This window comes from Eufriesea mexicana, unplaced genomic scaffold, assembly GCF_001483705.2.
Source record: "Eufriesea mexicana isolate 0111107269 unplaced genomic scaffold, ASM148370v2 scaffold11296, whole genome shotgun sequence".
NCBI classification, from domain to species: Eukaryota; Metazoa; Arthropoda; class Insecta; order Hymenoptera; family Apidae; genus Eufriesea; species Eufriesea mexicana.
The window spans coordinates 305,093-321,671 of NW_016918917.1; the positions used below are offsets into that span (position 1 = coordinate 305,093).

At 39.8% G+C, this 16,579-nt stretch overlaps 3 protein-coding genes across 3 annotated transcripts in view; all 3 read left to right on the forward strand.

Annotated features, from left to right (window-relative positions):
* LOC108553596 (uncharacterized) overlaps positions 1-4,827 on the forward strand; it is a 5,787-nt gene extending 960 nt beyond the window's left edge. Inside the window, exons 2-4 of the mRNA XM_017908580.1 lie at positions 1-573; positions 923-2,563; positions 4,547-4,827. The exon at positions 1-573 is cut by the window's left edge and continues 5 nt beyond it. Of these exons, the coding sequence (XP_017764069.1) occupies positions 1-573; positions 923-2,563; positions 4,547-4,670 (2,338 nt within the window). The 3' untranslated portion in view covers positions 4,671-4,827. The remainder of the gene's footprint in view (positions 574-922; positions 2,564-4,546) is intronic.
* Positions 4,828-6,904: 2,077 nt separating this feature from the next.
* LOC108553590 (odorant receptor 9a-like) lies at positions 6,905-10,350 on the forward strand. The gene is made up of 5 exons (XM_017908567.1): positions 6,905-7,114; positions 7,215-7,693; positions 8,862-8,961; positions 9,031-9,153; positions 10,159-10,350. Exons 1-5 carry the CDS (start codon positions 6,905-6,907, stop codon positions 10,348-10,350), a joined length of 1,104 nt encoding a protein of 367 aa, XP_017764056.1.
* Positions 10,351-11,128: 778 nt separating this feature from the next.
* LOC108553607 (odorant receptor 13a-like) lies at positions 11,129-14,263 on the forward strand. The gene is made up of 6 exons (XM_017908596.1): positions 11,129-11,399; positions 12,448-12,925; positions 13,335-13,434; positions 13,510-13,632; positions 13,977-14,132; positions 14,210-14,263. Exons 1-6 carry the CDS (start codon positions 11,129-11,131, stop codon positions 14,261-14,263), a joined length of 1,182 nt encoding a protein of 393 aa, XP_017764085.1.
* Positions 14,264-16,579: the final 2,316 nt, after the last annotated feature.

The following is a 16,579-nucleotide window of genomic DNA, read 5'->3' on the forward strand; positions in this document are numbered from 1 at the left end:
GGTCCAGCTTCAAGATTCGACGACGGAGGAATACCAAAGCTGGAAACCTCTTCAGAGCGAATTGAAGATCGCTGCAGGAGAGAGAAGCAATTACGTGAGATTCGATCCAGCTTTCCCGGGCAGTGGACTGTTATTATCGAGACATTTTCAAGATAGGTCCCAGAGGAAGCTGCAGTTAGTCGATCAGAGCGAGGATAAGCCTCGATACACCTTCCTGCCTCATCAGATTCGCTCGTCCAGAACTAATATCGGCGCCAACTTGTCCAAGAACAGAGACGGCAAGAATGTGCCACCAGAAGTAATCGTCAGGTCCGAGATAAACGTGAAATCCAACCCGAAGAGGTCGCCCATGACATTGGACAGGGATGGTACACCCGTGATTCACGGAAAGAGGGTTCCCGATGAGCCTATCGACAAGCTTCAAACGTGGCGCAACGCACGAGTGATTAACAACAAATTGATTCACGACGGAGGGTCCAGTGACAGCATGGAGGCCTCTTCGAACTTCTATCCGGCGGAGAATGTTGTAGAGAGGCAGAGGTTCGAGAGGTTCTTCAAGAACGTTAACAGGAGGTACGTTGAAGCGTGAAGTTCTTTGAAATCCACTTGAAAGTTTCGTTCCCATGTCAATCGTGTCAATTGGTCTAGCTTAATTCTTTTGGATGACGTACTTCGACTAGAGGAGACTGGAAAAATATCATAGTCTGATAGAAAAGAGCAGTAAGTGATTCTGATCAGACTATAGAGTCTTTCTCCTCTTAAGATCTTATATCGTAAGTAGAATTATTCATTGACAATTTATCGGTCAAGCTTACTTTCTTCGTGGATAATTGTTTAATAAAATTGTCGCGATATATGTTCATCGTCTGTATACAGTACTCAGACACGATCATATCGAGTATTTCACCACCTCGTTCAACAGGTACGGCAAAGACTACGACGAGGAAGGGAAGAACGTGTTCTTCGAATGGGACCCAAAGAACTACAAAAACGAGGCTCTGAAAGCAGAGGTCTACGAACCCAGAGCGGACAATTATCGAAGCAACGCGCAGAAACGGATGCTCCACCCTGACGGGATCTCGGTCTACCCGGTCTCTCAGCTCTACACTCCAGAGAGCCAGAAGATCGCGCCGGTGGCATTGAAACCAGGCGCCAGGGCGCCAGTTCTTCAGTACGCTCATCCCGAATTGGGTGTGCAGCCTGCGAAGATCGTGAAGAACGAGAAGAGACGGCCAGACAACTTCCCCGAGAACCAATACTCCTTCACGGAGCAGAGGCAGAAGAAGAAGTACGTGCTGAACGACAAGAACATAGTCGACAGCTACACCACGAAGAACTATTACCCTAATCAGCATTTCTACGGCCTGAAGAGGCCGAACGACGCGCCATTTTGGGTGAAGATCTCGGAGAACCTGAAGAGCCAGTTTTCCAACGGCGTGGAGAAGGTGTCGCAGTTCACTAGACCGGTGATCGATCCTTTGGTGGAGGCGACGCACAAAATCTCGCAGAACCTGGGCCTCTCGAAGGGCAAGGAAGCTCAAGACAAGATCGGCACCGTCGCTTCCGGTGGCAGTATCCTGATTCCAGCTCTGGGACTCGTGGCGTCAGGTGCCGCGCTTGGAATCGGCGCAGTGGCTGTTGGCAGATACCTAGACGTTGACGTCCTGAAGAGATCCAACGACGCACTAGGCACCGAGGTGGAGTATCAGAGAGCTCTGGACGCCGATCGTGCCTTCCTGAAGGAAGGGAGTCAGGACGACAAGGCTGGAAACTTGGAACAAACGCAGAACTACGATGGAACCGTGTACTTCCTCGAAAACGTGACAGAGAAGAAGGAAACAGAACGCAAAGACGAGCCGGGAAGCCTGAGCGATCAGGACGGAGTGCTAATGATCGTCGAAGGAGACCAGAAGACCAAGAACGAAGAAGATAAGCTGGGAGCTGAACAGAACGACCAGGTGGCGAATTCCAGAAGGAAACGGAATCTCGATTACTTGGACATCTTCCAGGCTGAAAGGAACCTGAAGAATCTTATCAGGAACAAGCGTCTGCAGCGAAAGGGCGCTGATTCCATCAGCGAGATCGTGGAGATAGATGTTCCTGCTCGTAACAAGAGTATCGATGTGACAGAGTTCCTGATTCCCAGGAGGAAAACGTACAATCGAAAGGACTCGAGGAAGAACAGCAAGGATCCAGCTATCCTGATCATCGAGGATGGCTCCACGCCTGTGGATCTTCTTCGCAAGTATCTGGCCAATAACGTTTCCGATAAAAATGACTTGGCTGACCTGGAAAAGGCTGTAGGAGATCTTAGACGAGACGAGACGAGGAATTCTGTGGACGGCAGGGACGAGAGACGAAGGAGAAGAAGCATCGACAGCGACGAGGAACTGGAGGACATTCTTCAGAATCTGGAGAACGCGGAAATTGCAGACGTGGCGCATATGGATGGAGACTGGACCAATACACCCTGTGCCAAGAGGATATTCTGTGACGCCATGATCCACAGAGGAACAGACGCCGTCATTTTGATGGAGAAGAAAATGATCGCCCTTCTGAGCCTGTAAGTACTCACCGGCTAGACTGTTATGGCACCTGCTTTCCAGGAATCGTTTTCATTGCTGCAAAAAGTCGAACTCGCGGTTACAAAACATACGGGAAGTCGATCACTCTTGTGATATAATGGCGGTGCTCCCTAGTTAACATATCGTTATGTACCTAGCTATGTTTGGCCTATGGTGTTTCGTGCATCTGAAAAATGCCGATGGACTTCATTCCTTTTTTCCTTTTCCTGGTGGCCATACGGATTACTTCGGAGGAAACCAGATTTTTCGCCAACCCGCAGAATTTATATAGCATAGAACTATAAGAATCGAAGTTACTTACAGCTCTCGAAGACGAATTTTATGAATCTTTTCTCGAAATTACGCAAAATCCTGTCAAGAAAATCCCAGTCGAGTCGATTACGTAACTGACGAGGAATTTCTTGGGAATGTCCTATAGATCTCGTCATTAGACATCTCGAAGATCCTCGAACTACGGTATTGCTTCCTCGAAACGTAGACAGTCGAGCCAAACGCGCAACTTCCTGTCAAACGATAAATTATTCGCGACTGCCTAGTGAAAATCGGTTGCACGCTCGTGATTCCTGGTGAAACTATGCTCGGCAGGAGCAGCGGGTGATCTCGGTGTAGAGAAATCGTTAGATGGATAAGCAGTGTCGACGATGAAGCAGCGTGTCAGATTCGGGCCCGATTTGTCATCGTTCGATTTCCGAACGGTCGTTTCTCGGGATTTTTCCGGCACGTGGCCAGCTCTGTCATGGGGATAGACGACTATGTGCGCGCTCGCGCACGCGTGTATGCACAGAGTGAAATTGTGCTAAGAGGTAAAAGTCGAATCAGTCAGTAGGACGTCGCCGGCGAAAGCTGGGAAGAAAGTTATCTGCTGCTCGGTATGGTTCCGTCCAGTCGGCTTGGTTCTTTGATTTCCTCGACCCGTTCGGTATAATGGCTTTGTTTCAAACAGGTTTCAGCTGGAAGGGAAATTGGGAAACTCTAGGAGAAGCGTAATTGATGTATGGAATGTCATCCTTCCTTCGTAATAAATCTATCATCGTTCTTGGGGACTATACAAGTCATTCATCCTGTTTGGAACACTGGTGTGACGAAAAATGACGGAAAATTAGTATTCTTCGATAGCAGTACAATTTTTCTTCTTTACAATCGCTTCGTATATCTTCTGCATTCGTTGTGCCAATTCGATAACTCGATTCAGTGCTTCCGAGTAGTTCGAATGCTATTTTGAACATTGGTGTAATAAAAAGTGGTGAAGAATTAGTATTTTTTGATAGCACTACAATTTTTCTTCTTTACAATTGCTTGTTATATATTCTTCATTCGTTATGCCAATTCAATAACTCGATTGAGTGCTTCTGAATAATTCAAACCTTATTTCAAACATTGGTGTAAAGAAAAATACTGAAAAATTAGTATTCTACGATATCATTACAATATTTCTTCTTCACCATTGCTTCTTACATCCTCTGCATCCATTATGCCAATTCAATAACTCGATTGAACACTGAGTAATTCAAACTCCATTTCAGATCAACCACAGGTATACTCCATGAGATAAGGTTGGAATCCAGCTTCTGAATGAGAAGAACAAATATTTCCCTCACTCGATCCTCTTCCTTCCTCATCCAATCTTCTCCGAATATAATCCTCCCAGATTCAATCTTCGGCGAGCTTTTTTGCTTACAAGTCACATCCATCCAAGTATCTTCTCTAACTCGCGTTTCATCGGAAGGTCTATCTACCATCGCGATTCGGCAGAGTCGACCTTCGACTCGGCCATCTGCTTGTCACCGTATTTCACTCCTGCTCCCGCGATTTATCCACGATACCCCGTCGGTACATACCTCGTCCCGTTAGCTATCAATTACACCATAGCCATCGATAGTTGGACCGACTCATCGACGCCTCCAGCCTTTTCCGACTAATCGCCATTAACCATTTTACATTAATCTTGTCCACGTTCACAGGCTTCAGAAGGAAGCAGCCGTCCAGGTGTCCAGCCACTTCCAGCAGGTCATAGACGCAGTAAGAAGACACGATTGTTCGAGCTTCCTGTGTCCCAAGGCCAGGCCCGAGAATGTCTTCTCATAGATTCCTCTTCTACATTCGACGGACCGTGTACTTGCCCCCGAACCACCTCCTGGAGGAAAGCGGAACTGATAAATCGTTGATTTCACGACCGGTGAAAGCGTTCGCCGCAGTTCAGTTCAGAGCGATTCGGGATCCTGCGATTCGACTCGCTCCTTGCCTCGGCCTTCCAAGTTTCCGATTGTTCCATACAATCAGAGCACGAAGAGTGATCATTTTTGTTACAACTGGAATGTCGACCTTCGCATCATTTTGATCAACCGAAGTGACAGAGATGTAGGTCTATTTCTCTGGAAATTTGGTTCACTTGGATCGCATTTGACATTACCGAGATTTCGTCTCACTTCTAGGGGAATTTCGACTGTTTCTGCTGAGTTCCAGATGATAGAGATTTCATTTTAACATTTGGATAATTTGGGTCATTCGAAGGGAATTCCAAATTACAGAATTTCTTATTTTTGGTCTTAGATCTTACCTTTGATCTTAGATCCAATAAGAATCAAATCATTTTTATTCGAAATGACAGAGATGATATAGATTCGGTTCTAATTCGAAGAAAATTTGGATCATTTAGATTAGCTAGGAATTCCTAGAAAATTGGTTCTACTTCTATTAAAATTTGAATCACTCGAGTCTTGTGATTGGTAGGAAATTTTGGACTGCCTGAATTTATTTAAATATAGAAAAAAAATTTAATTTACAGTGAGTCTATATTAAGAAGTCTATATAAAGATTCGATCTGAATTTTACCGAAATCGATGGTGTAGTCTCGGAGTTGTTTTATGGAAACTTGACGAGGAATGGAGCAAGTCGAAATGGAAGATCTGCACGAGAAATCTAGGAAAGTCTAGAAACAAAACTGTACATATTCGCCACCCTATTTAATATAAACGTACCCTCGTAATTTAAGATACTAGAGTTAATTAGCCTTTATACATCGAGCTAATTAGTCGATTCGATGAGCCTAATGCGCCAGCTCAAACTTGACCTAAATCGTTGATTCTCGTGCGCTGTTCCTCCAATTGTGTGTCTATAGCGAATCGGACGAAACCTTAATTATTTTGGGTCAACTTTGAGTCTTTCCTGGGCTCCCTCGAAGAAGCAGATTTTGCTCGAGAGATCCAGGCAGATCGATCGATTTCTCGAGAAAAATCTACGCACGAATCAGTAACCGACGTAATTTCATTAAGCGACATATTTATTTTACTTCTTTTATCTCACCGTTTCATCTCAAACATCTCCAATCTGTAAAATAAATTAAATTATACATTCTTGCAATATCCTCGGCGAAATCGTTCAATTCTCTATTAGTCCTAAATAATTACCAGAATATTACTATACTGTCAACGCAAGAAGGAACTTTCTCCAATTTTGTATACGATTTAATACAATTACATAAACTAATTTACACCCTACAGGGATATTTTTCAACCCCTCCGTCCATGTACTTGAAATAAAACGAGATTAAAAATTTCGATCCCGTTGATCCAATCCTCTTCACAAAATTCGCGTTTGACAGTGAGCTGACAGAACTAGACTAGAAGAGTTTAGGAAGTTTCAAGAAAATCACGTAATTGCTCGATTAAATTTTCCCAAGCACCCTCATTAAAGCATGTTCAAGGCAACAAGCTTCGTGGCCAATTTTAGAAGCGAATAAACGAAGGAAAAAAGAAAATAGCGTACCATGACAAAAGTTATTCAATGAACGCGATCAATTATTTAACGAAGCAGACAGAAGTACCCTCGATAGCCACTGGACTTAAAGACACTTTGTTGTTAGTCGAGATCGATCACAGAAATTTGTCTACACTCGTGGACACCAAACTTCCAGCTACTTTGAAATTCGCAACATTTCCCACATCGGTGCTTTCTTACCTTCTCGCATGAGCAAGCGTTCTTCTCGCGTGTAAAGAACGAGAACTTCATCGGCTACCCGATAGTCTAGTCCACATGTCTTCAATGGACTTTGAACAAGGTACCAAGTACCCATCGCGTGACCTTTCCGCGAATTTTTATCTTCCCCAATTGTCAAATCGCGAGTAAAACGAGTCGACGCAAACCGAGTATACGATTTGAGGAATTCGAGGATTACGATTAGGAATACGATTAGGAATTCGAAGATTCGCATCGAATTCGAATGAGATCAAAGTTAAATAAAATGGAGAATGGAAATTTCGAGAAATTTTATTGCTACGTTTCTAGGATTGACAATGGCTCTCGGATGGAATCGCTGAAACATGGACCTAATTGGCATCTGGCCTGAGCCTGATAGGACGGATCAACGATGGTTAGATTTCAAGGCTGTGACTTGTCTGGCTGTTATAGCGATGTTCGGGACAGGACCCCAGAGCTCGAATCTACTCTTCATATGGGGAGACCTAGAACTGGTGACGGAGAACCTGTCTATGGCTAATATCCCTGGTATAAACGCGATGATCAAGTTGATAGCCAACTAAATTTGACAACGTGCGAAATTTGCCCAAGATCCTCGGTCTACGGTACCAGGAATTATTCTACGAATTATCGATTATGCTTTAAGTTTTCAAGCCTATCATACAGTCTTTCTATGACGACTGGCAGTGTCCAAGAACGGAGGAAGAGAAGACGACGATGCTGAAAATGGCCAAACCAGCCAGGTTCATTTCTATCTGGTGCTCAGTGCTGACTCGGAGCATGGTCACCGTGTACCTCGGTAGTCCAGCATTCACTATCTACCAGAGTGACAAGGTCAAAGAGAGACAGGATCACTTGGTCTTGTATCCCGGATATTTCCCGTACGATATTCGACCGACACCAGTGCTGATTCTGACTAATTTCGGCCAAGTGATCACAGCGTATTCGGCTACAATCTCCTACACCGCCGTTGACACGTTCATCGCTGTGCTGGTGATGCACATGTGCGGGCAGTTCGAGATCCTGAGGATGAAATTGCAAAGGTTGATGGGCGATGAAGAGGGCAGTAAGAATCAGGACGAGTTTAGGAAGAATTTGGCTTGGATCGTGAACAGACACGAACATCTGAACCAGTGAATAGCACGTGTAATTTCTTGAAATGTCCTTCGTAATATTCCATACATTCTTCAAACATCTTTAATCGGTTATTCCATGAAATTGAGTTAAAAGTGAATATGCTAGTTGGACTTTTAATATTTTGAAAATTCAATGTGTTAATTCCATTTTCTGCCATTCGTGTACTTCCAATATTCTAATATTTCGATTCTTTGATTAATTAATAATTATTTAATATCCACCATGTACACGTGGCTCTACGAAGTTCAGGTAAATCGGGAAACCCTAGGCTATGCGTCAGAAATAATTGTATTTAAGGGAATTATAATTAGGGGAAACATCGGAAAACGTGTACACGGTGGGAAAAAATATGAAAGAGGTCAAGAACAGTCGGAGGATAGTTATTATTATTTGTTGAACTGTGAATTTGAACAGAATATCGTAATATCGTTGAATGTTGTAATAAGTCGAGGAATAATTCGTATCTTTATTGTCACTCGCGAATTTTTATATTGAAGGGGTGACGTGAGTAAAATGACGAAGACTATGTTAGGGTCGAAAATTTAATTTTGATAATTAATATCCGGCGTAATGCCCGGACTGACTATCCTATGCAGTCCTTTTTCTGACACCCTTCTTTGGGGACAGCCATTTACCTTTTCCTCGTGATGGAAAATAGCGTGATCCCCGTGACTTGTTTATTACTCGTTTGCTAGGGGCCCGAAACGGTTGGTGATTAGGCCCTTAGCTGGTCGGTGAAGGCTTTCTCCACGAAGTCGGCTGCATCCCCAGGATATCATTATTATTTTATCGATAAATATTATTTTAATATTCTATTCCCCTTAATACCTAATCAACACCCATCAAACACTATTCCTACCTTCGAATTTCGCTTTTTATTTCACACCACTCTCCATTTCACGTCACGTTCGCTTTCATACTCCTAACCAAGTCCTCAATATTACTTTAATATTTTAGTATTTCCATCTTCCAATATATCATAGTAATTGTCTATTACACCGTTGTCGCTATTCCGATATTATCGTATCAAACAATTTCAATCTCTCACGTTCATGTACCACGACACCTCGATACTCTCTTCAACTTTCTAATTCCACTCTGATATACTATTATTTAAATATTCCAGTTCTTTAATCTTCAATAACGATCTTTTTATCGTGAAAGGTTCGCGACGAAGATCGAGGACTGCTTCAACACGCTTCTGCTCATCCAGATACTGCTCTGCACGGTGGAAATATGTTTCCAAGACTTCTTGTTCTTCAACGTAAGTCCAATTTGCTATACTTCTCTTTCGGAAGATCGGAAAATTGAACTTGTATCATGAACGGAACAGGTCCTGCTGCAAAACGAAGATGGAATCTTCAACACCCAATTTCTCTTCTTCATCCTCTTCGTCTGCTTCATCCTGGTACACATGTATCTTTATTGTTACATAGGAGAGATGCTCCTCGTCCAAGTAAGTGATCCCTCTCGCCAATGCAATCAGCATATTCATAACTAAGTTACGGTACGTCCTATTTCGTTTTCCATGTAAATTGGAAATCCGACATAAGGTTTTAATATTTATCGAGGATCAACTTTGGGAGGGATCCAGCAGAATAATATTGCAATGCTTAACGCGTTAAGTGCCCATGTGTGTGACTTAAGTAACTTGACGCGTTAAGTGTTCACGTGTGTGACTTAAGTGACTTGACACGTTAAGTGTTCACCTGTGTGACTTAAGTAACTTAACACGTTAAGTCCCCAGATACCGGCTCAGACTAAGACCAAAAGGTGCTAAGTTTTGGTATTAAATTCTTCGCCATCTTTGGACCTAACATTTGGGAATTCCTGTTATAATAATTGGTACAGTATCTCTGACTTTTATGAACACTTCTCCCGCCGCTGGTGGCCCAGTTGACAGCCAAGTCTGGGCCTGCACAGAACGGCAAGCAAAACGTGCTGGGCACTTAACGTATTAACAGAACAAAATAAGCTTGAAATATAGCGAAAGAATTCGTTACCTTTCATCTCCGTTGAAGTTTATTCAGCGACAGACTTTGGTCCAATCTGTTATAGTTTATCTAGATTAATTTTATCAATATCGATTTATCTGTACGCTATTCACCTTTCATCGCGATGTCTGCAGACTAGAGTTGAATTGGAGTCGAGCTAGAAAATGAAAATAGTGAAACGATCGCAGCGATTTGATATACCGATACTCACAAGGAGAGTGCAAGTCCTTCGAGTCATGGATTTAGTTGAAACTTTATAGGTTCGTAGATTTCGTCATGCAGTTCAAGGAAATCATTATAAAGGCAACTACTCAATAGTTTTTGAGATATTTGTGTTTAAAGTTTTATTATTCCTTAATTACAGAGTTATTTCAAATCAGAGTTATTGCAAAGTTTGAACTAAATTAATGACTTGAAGGACTTGCATTCCTCTTAATAGTAACGGAAAAATTACCTTGATGTTTCAGAGCAGAGAAATGAGCAATTCCGCGTACGAGTCCAATTGGTTCAACGTCTCACCTCCCGAAGCCAAGTGTCTTCTGTTCATCATGCGCAGATCCACTCGTCCTCTTTGCTTGACTGCAGGCAAATTCGGCACTTTTTCCATGGAAATGTTCAGTAGCGTATGTACCGACTGCATGTCACACTTTTCCACTTGAATTCTTACCTTTTCCCGTCGATTATCAGCGGTTCTCAACCGGTAGTACACGTAACTCTGATGTAATTTGCGTAAGTTAAACTAAATTATACGAAATTTGTAAATTATGTTCAGTGAGGTATACTGTTAGTATAATTGGTATTGGTCATAAACAGCATTTTTTACGGATTTTTACAATAGCAGAAGTTCGTCGATTTAACGTTCAATTTTGACGGATGTCCAACGGAGATCGAAGGTAAAATAATTATTCCAAGACAGGGTTCTTGCGTTCGATTTCGCCGAAACTTCCACCGCAGCCTCGCAGCGAAAGAGTTCGAAAAATTGCAGGTCTTCTTTCGGTACGAGAACTTCCAGATTGCGGCTATTAAAAGTTCTGATCGAGGAAAGATTGAACGACACGATGGAGAATGCGTAATGAGAGACGCGATAGGGCTGCGCGTAATCTCAGCGAACAGTTGTCGAAATATTCATGCTAGAGAAGTTAGCTGAAACATCTGGTCGATTCGAAGCTCTCCTCGTCTGTGGACAAGTTGAACGTTGATTTAACATCGAGAAATAAATTTTGAATTAAATTCGCGATTAATCGGAAATTTCGTAACTTCACGAAGCAATTTAGGGTAGTAGATACAGTCGATTTTGGGGTAGTTTTGTTTTATTTCGTTGAAGAAAGGATTTGGATATCCATTTCACGGATTCGAAGACGATTCGAGGATATTTATGATCATTCGATTTATGATCAGTAATAATTAGTTGAAATTACGCGGGATATCGTGGTGAGAATGGATTTCGAGATTGGATGGAATCGATTTAATTTGACGTTGCTCGGCGTGTGGCCAGAGCCGAGGAAGATGTCTAGGGGATCGCGATTCTTGTCGAGTTTGATATTCTGGTCTACGACTTTCGTGGCGTTTGCGTTCATCTGTGCACCCCAAACAGCGAATCTGATACTAAAATCGAGTAACCTGGACGAGATAATCGAGAATCTGTCGATCAATATACCGATCGCCTTTGCTTTGGTCAAGCAGATAGTCCTGCGATACTATAAAGAAGGTAATTGTTGATATTTTTCTGCATTCCTTTAATTTTCCATTAGATTGAAAAGTAGATATGAATTTGTAAGTTTTTAAATTACAATTCCATTTCATTCGTCAATTTATAAACAAGAATTTCGGTTTTAAATTAAATTAAATTAAATTTTTTAACAATACAAATTCCATCAAGTTTGGTTATTCTAATAGAATTATTAATAGCTGTTTTAAGTCTTGCGATTAGTATACCATTGATTGGCATAATCATTGATTAACAGACCCCATTCCTTTCTCATCGTTGCTATAATTATTTCCATTGTTCAATTATTTTAATATCAATCCTGTTAATTGCAATACAGATACCAGCACTATTCTTTAAATTATCTGCACCTTGATATACTAAAAAGTAATTAGTACTATATACTTATATATTATTTTCCCAAATATTTATTTATATATTTCCCAAAAATAACGATAAATAATTCATCGGATTTACATTTCACTCTGTAACACAGACACCAACACAATGATCAAAATTCCTTAAATTATCTACACCTTGGTCTACTAAAAAATAATTATCACTATACACTTACATATTATTTTCAGATACCGACGTTATATGTTAGTTTCTCATTTCCAATATTAACCATGAATATTTCTCAAAAATAATAATAAATGATCCACCGAATCTACATTTCACTCTGCAACACAAACACCAGCACAATTCCTTAAATTATCTACTCTTTGGTATACTAAAAAATAATGATCACTGTCTACTTATATATTATTTTCAGATACCGACGTTACATGTTAATTTCTCAATCCCAATACTAACCATGAATATTTCCCAAAAATAATAATAAATAATCCACTGACTCTACATTTCACTCTGCAACACAGATACCAGTACAATTCCTGTAATTCCTTAAATTATCTACACCTTGGTATACGAAAAGATAATTATCACTATCTATTTCTACATGTTAGTTTCTCGATCCCAATGTTAATCAGGAATATTTCCCAAAAATAATTACAAATAATCCACTCTCACATAATTCTCCAATTTGTAGCTCTGAGTCTACTACTCGGCCAAATGTTGGACGACTGGTCGGAGCCAATCGGTGACCAAGCCCGTCGAACGATGCTGAAGAACGCCAGAATCAGTCGTACGATATCCATAGTCTGCTCCACTTTAACGTATCTCATGCTGCTCGCCTTCATATCTCTGCAAATTTGGAGCAACACGCAAAACGCATCGCAAGTCGACCTGGCCGGGCTCCTTCATCCTGCCACGTTCCCTTACGACAAGGGCAAAAGCCCGAATTTCGAGATCACATGGCTGGGGCAATTTATGAGCACAGTGTTAACCGCAATATGCTATTCTTGCTTCGACATGTTCCTTGCGGTTCTTGTGTTACACTTGTGCGGCCAATTAACTGTTCTTAGAATGGCTCTCGAGGACCTGGTTAACGCCACGAAGAGGACCGACTACAGCAACTTCCACCAGCAACTGGGATTCATCGTGCAGAGGCACAATCAGTTGTACAGGTTGGAAAACTCTTATTTAGAATAACGACACGTTCGATATCACATCGGGATAATTTTTCGAATTTTTCCGCGTTATTCGTGGACCTGTAATCGAAGGATTTAGACGTATCCAGCTTCGAATGACTGCTTTATGATATTCCTCCATGACAGGAATTTTAAAATTCTCACTAATAGGAAAATATATCATACTGCATTAATTAACAATAAGTAGTATAGAAATAGAAAATAAAATAAAATAGAAATATTATTCTCTATGCTAGGGAATTGTACATATTTTTATTAATAAGAAAGGAATTTTGAAATAGAATTTCGAGATGTGAATGAATCGAATAGTGAATGTGATAATTATTTATTGTGGCTTGTTCTTGACAGAGATCGAGGAGTTTGATAAAGAATGGTTTGTTCGAAGGTTCGCCATCGTGGTCGAAGATTGCTTCAACCTCACGCTACTCGTTCAGACCATAATCTGCACAGCGATGTTGTGCCTCACTGGATATCGTATGATAACCGTACGCAGAAGTTAATTATAATTGATATTAGATGCAAAAGAAAATTCAAGGGACGTAAGATGGTTTATATTTCAGTCCGTAGATCAGAAGGGCGAAAAGTTACCTATCATTGGCATGATATTCTTTACCACACACGTGATCTATACTATGTTGCATCTTTTTATTTATTGCTACGTCGGTGAAATGCTTCTCAGGCAGGTGAATTGTCTGATATACTCTGTTCTTATCGATTTAAACCAGTAGTATCACGAACACCCTAAAACTTCGATAATTTGACATCTCTATATTCCTATATTCCAATTTCTTTTAATTTTAATATTTTAATATTTTAATTTATTTTATTTAAATATTTTGGTATTTCAGTGTGAGAACACCCTTACATAATATTCCAGCCTTACGTAATATTCGAATAGTCCAGTGCCCTGACACCTTATGATCCTAAAATTTTGTTATCCAAATATTTAGTTATGTTTATTGCAATATTATATCCCGATATTTTAATATTCGAATCTCTGGTGCTCTGATGGAATATTTATTTTCAGAGTACCGGTATTGGACAATCAGTATACGATTGTAATTGGTACGACTTGCGCCCGAAGCAGGCGGTCTCGTTAATTATAGTGATGTGTCGCGCGAAGGTATCGTTTCAAATAACAGCCGGCAAATTTAGTCCATTTTCCCTCGAATTTTTTAACGCTGTGAGTGAAACATTCGGTAGCGCCGCTCATTTTTCACTGGAAATTTAAAATGTTCATAGCCATATTTATTTGGCCAGGTTTTGAAAACGTCTGCTGGGTATCTGTCGGTGTTACTGGCCATGAAAGACTGATCAAAGATGTGTAACATAAATAATTATACGGCTGTAATATGCTTGTCCTCGGTCAAGCCAATAAAATACGCATCATGATAGTCGCTTTGGTTATCGAATAAATACATTTGGTTATGAGGTACTCACTCGTTGGTTCCATCGCGAGAAAGTATAGCGAAAATAAAAAATAATAAACGTATTGCATAATAAAATCCCGAAAGCACTCAAACTCCATGTTATGCGTGATATCGAGTAAATTAATAATTTAAAAAGCTGAATTTACACGGAACAAAGGTCAAGCTATTATTCAACTTATAATTCAACTTCGTGATTCACAAAATTCTCACGTGTCGTATGAATTGTTTAGAATTTCTAAAAAAAATATTAATTTTAAGTAAAAATTTCACTCGAGAGTGGATAATTTTACGACTTACATTTGTGAGTTACCCACAAACTTTTCTCGTGAAGAAGAATACAACGTGTGTTAAGTAAGCTGAAACAACGCATGCACCTTCTGTCCCTTTTTCCTCGTTTCTCGTCTGCTCGATGAGGTTATGAATAATTATTGGCGGATATTTGCGAGTGCCGAACTGTAATTGAACATCCAACGAAGAATGGGATCAAGAACTCACTGAACTACATAACCGTGAATAATCGATATAACGAGCGAATACTTCTTTTTCCAAATCCTCTTTATGTCAGTATACGTTATATGCGTGATGCTGCAGTTGTACTTGTATTATTACGTGGGCGAGAAATTTTCGGTCGAGGTACTGTGAGTAAACGGGAAATGAATTAATGCTTGTATCTATAATGGACAATTTTTCCAGAGTACAGAGTCGGCCAATGCCGCATACGATTCTGAATGGTACAATTTATCCCCTAGAAGTGCAAGGTTGATAATAATTATCATATGCAGAGCCAGGACACCGTTAACTATAACAGCAGGCAGATTTTGTTCTTTTTCTATGCAGCTGCTCCCTCAGGTAAGAGCAAAAGCGTTATAATATATCCATTAGACATTCTTTCTAATGATAATGAAAAAGATATTCTTCTTTAACACGGACTTTAGCTATTAGAAGAAAGAACACGCGTTAAAAACATTTTACATTTTTATAAAATTTTATACGGTATATATTTAAAGAATATGCACTGTGTTTTTATTCCTATATATATATAGTTCATATTTTCTAAGTAAACAATATTTTTCTCCTTTTTACATATACATCTTGCTTTAATACATGATCAATCTCTTTTGCATTTCAGGTTCTAAAAACCTCGATGCAATATATTTCCGTTCTATGTACAATTAACATGGATTAGAAGAATTAATAGACAAAGGATCGTTGAAATTCCCTGACTGTTCTCATCGCGGTGATAGTGCGATAGGAATTCAGTGTGTTCTTCTTTTTAAATTTTGATCCTGAAAGCAATGAATTAACCGTCAAAGAAGCGAGAAACGAAAATAAATGTGAAATTAGACGTTGTGCAAAGTATTAAAGCTATCAATTATTAACGAGATTCCTCGAGACACGAGTGCTCCTCGTGAAAGTTCGAGACATAATTTCTTTTTTCCCGTCTTCTATCCCTCGACATTTTCCCCTTCGAGAAACTTTGGGTGCATACTTGAACAGCTTTAAGCTCATTTGTAGTCGATTGCTTACGGCCGATCCGCATATCGAAAAATATTTGATGAAACAGTGTACGATTGCGTCGATTACAATGTGCAAAACGAATTTTAATCTTTAATATCCATTGTATAATTATGCGGAGTTTACTTTCCTGAAAACGAATCCAAAATCGAAATTGCTCTATTACCCTCAGTTTTCGAAAAATATGAATTTTTCGAAATCTCGATTTCTGACTAAAATGAATTATTACATAAAAAGTAATAACATTTGGAGATTCATTGCTGTCTTACAAGTTAGATGAGAGTATCTCGAGTTTATTAATGTCCATAATTATAATCATTTGTGCATCTGAGCAAATATAATTGATTATTAAATGCAGTGATAGTTGATAAAAAATGTTAAATTATAAAATTTATCATTAATAACAAATTGAAATTGTTAATGACAAATATTTTGCAACGTATATTAACGATAAAAGTAAAAGAGTTAATAAATTATTAACTACTCCTTAAACAAACAACGTATTTGTATAAAAATGTATTCGTAACTTACAAAAAGTTAATAAATTAATAAATTTATTGTTAATAACAGATTAAAATCATTGATAACAAATAGTTTTCACCGTATATTAACGATAAAAGTTAAAAAAGTCAATAATTTATTAGCTACCTTTTAAACAAACGACGTGCTTGTATTAAAATGTATT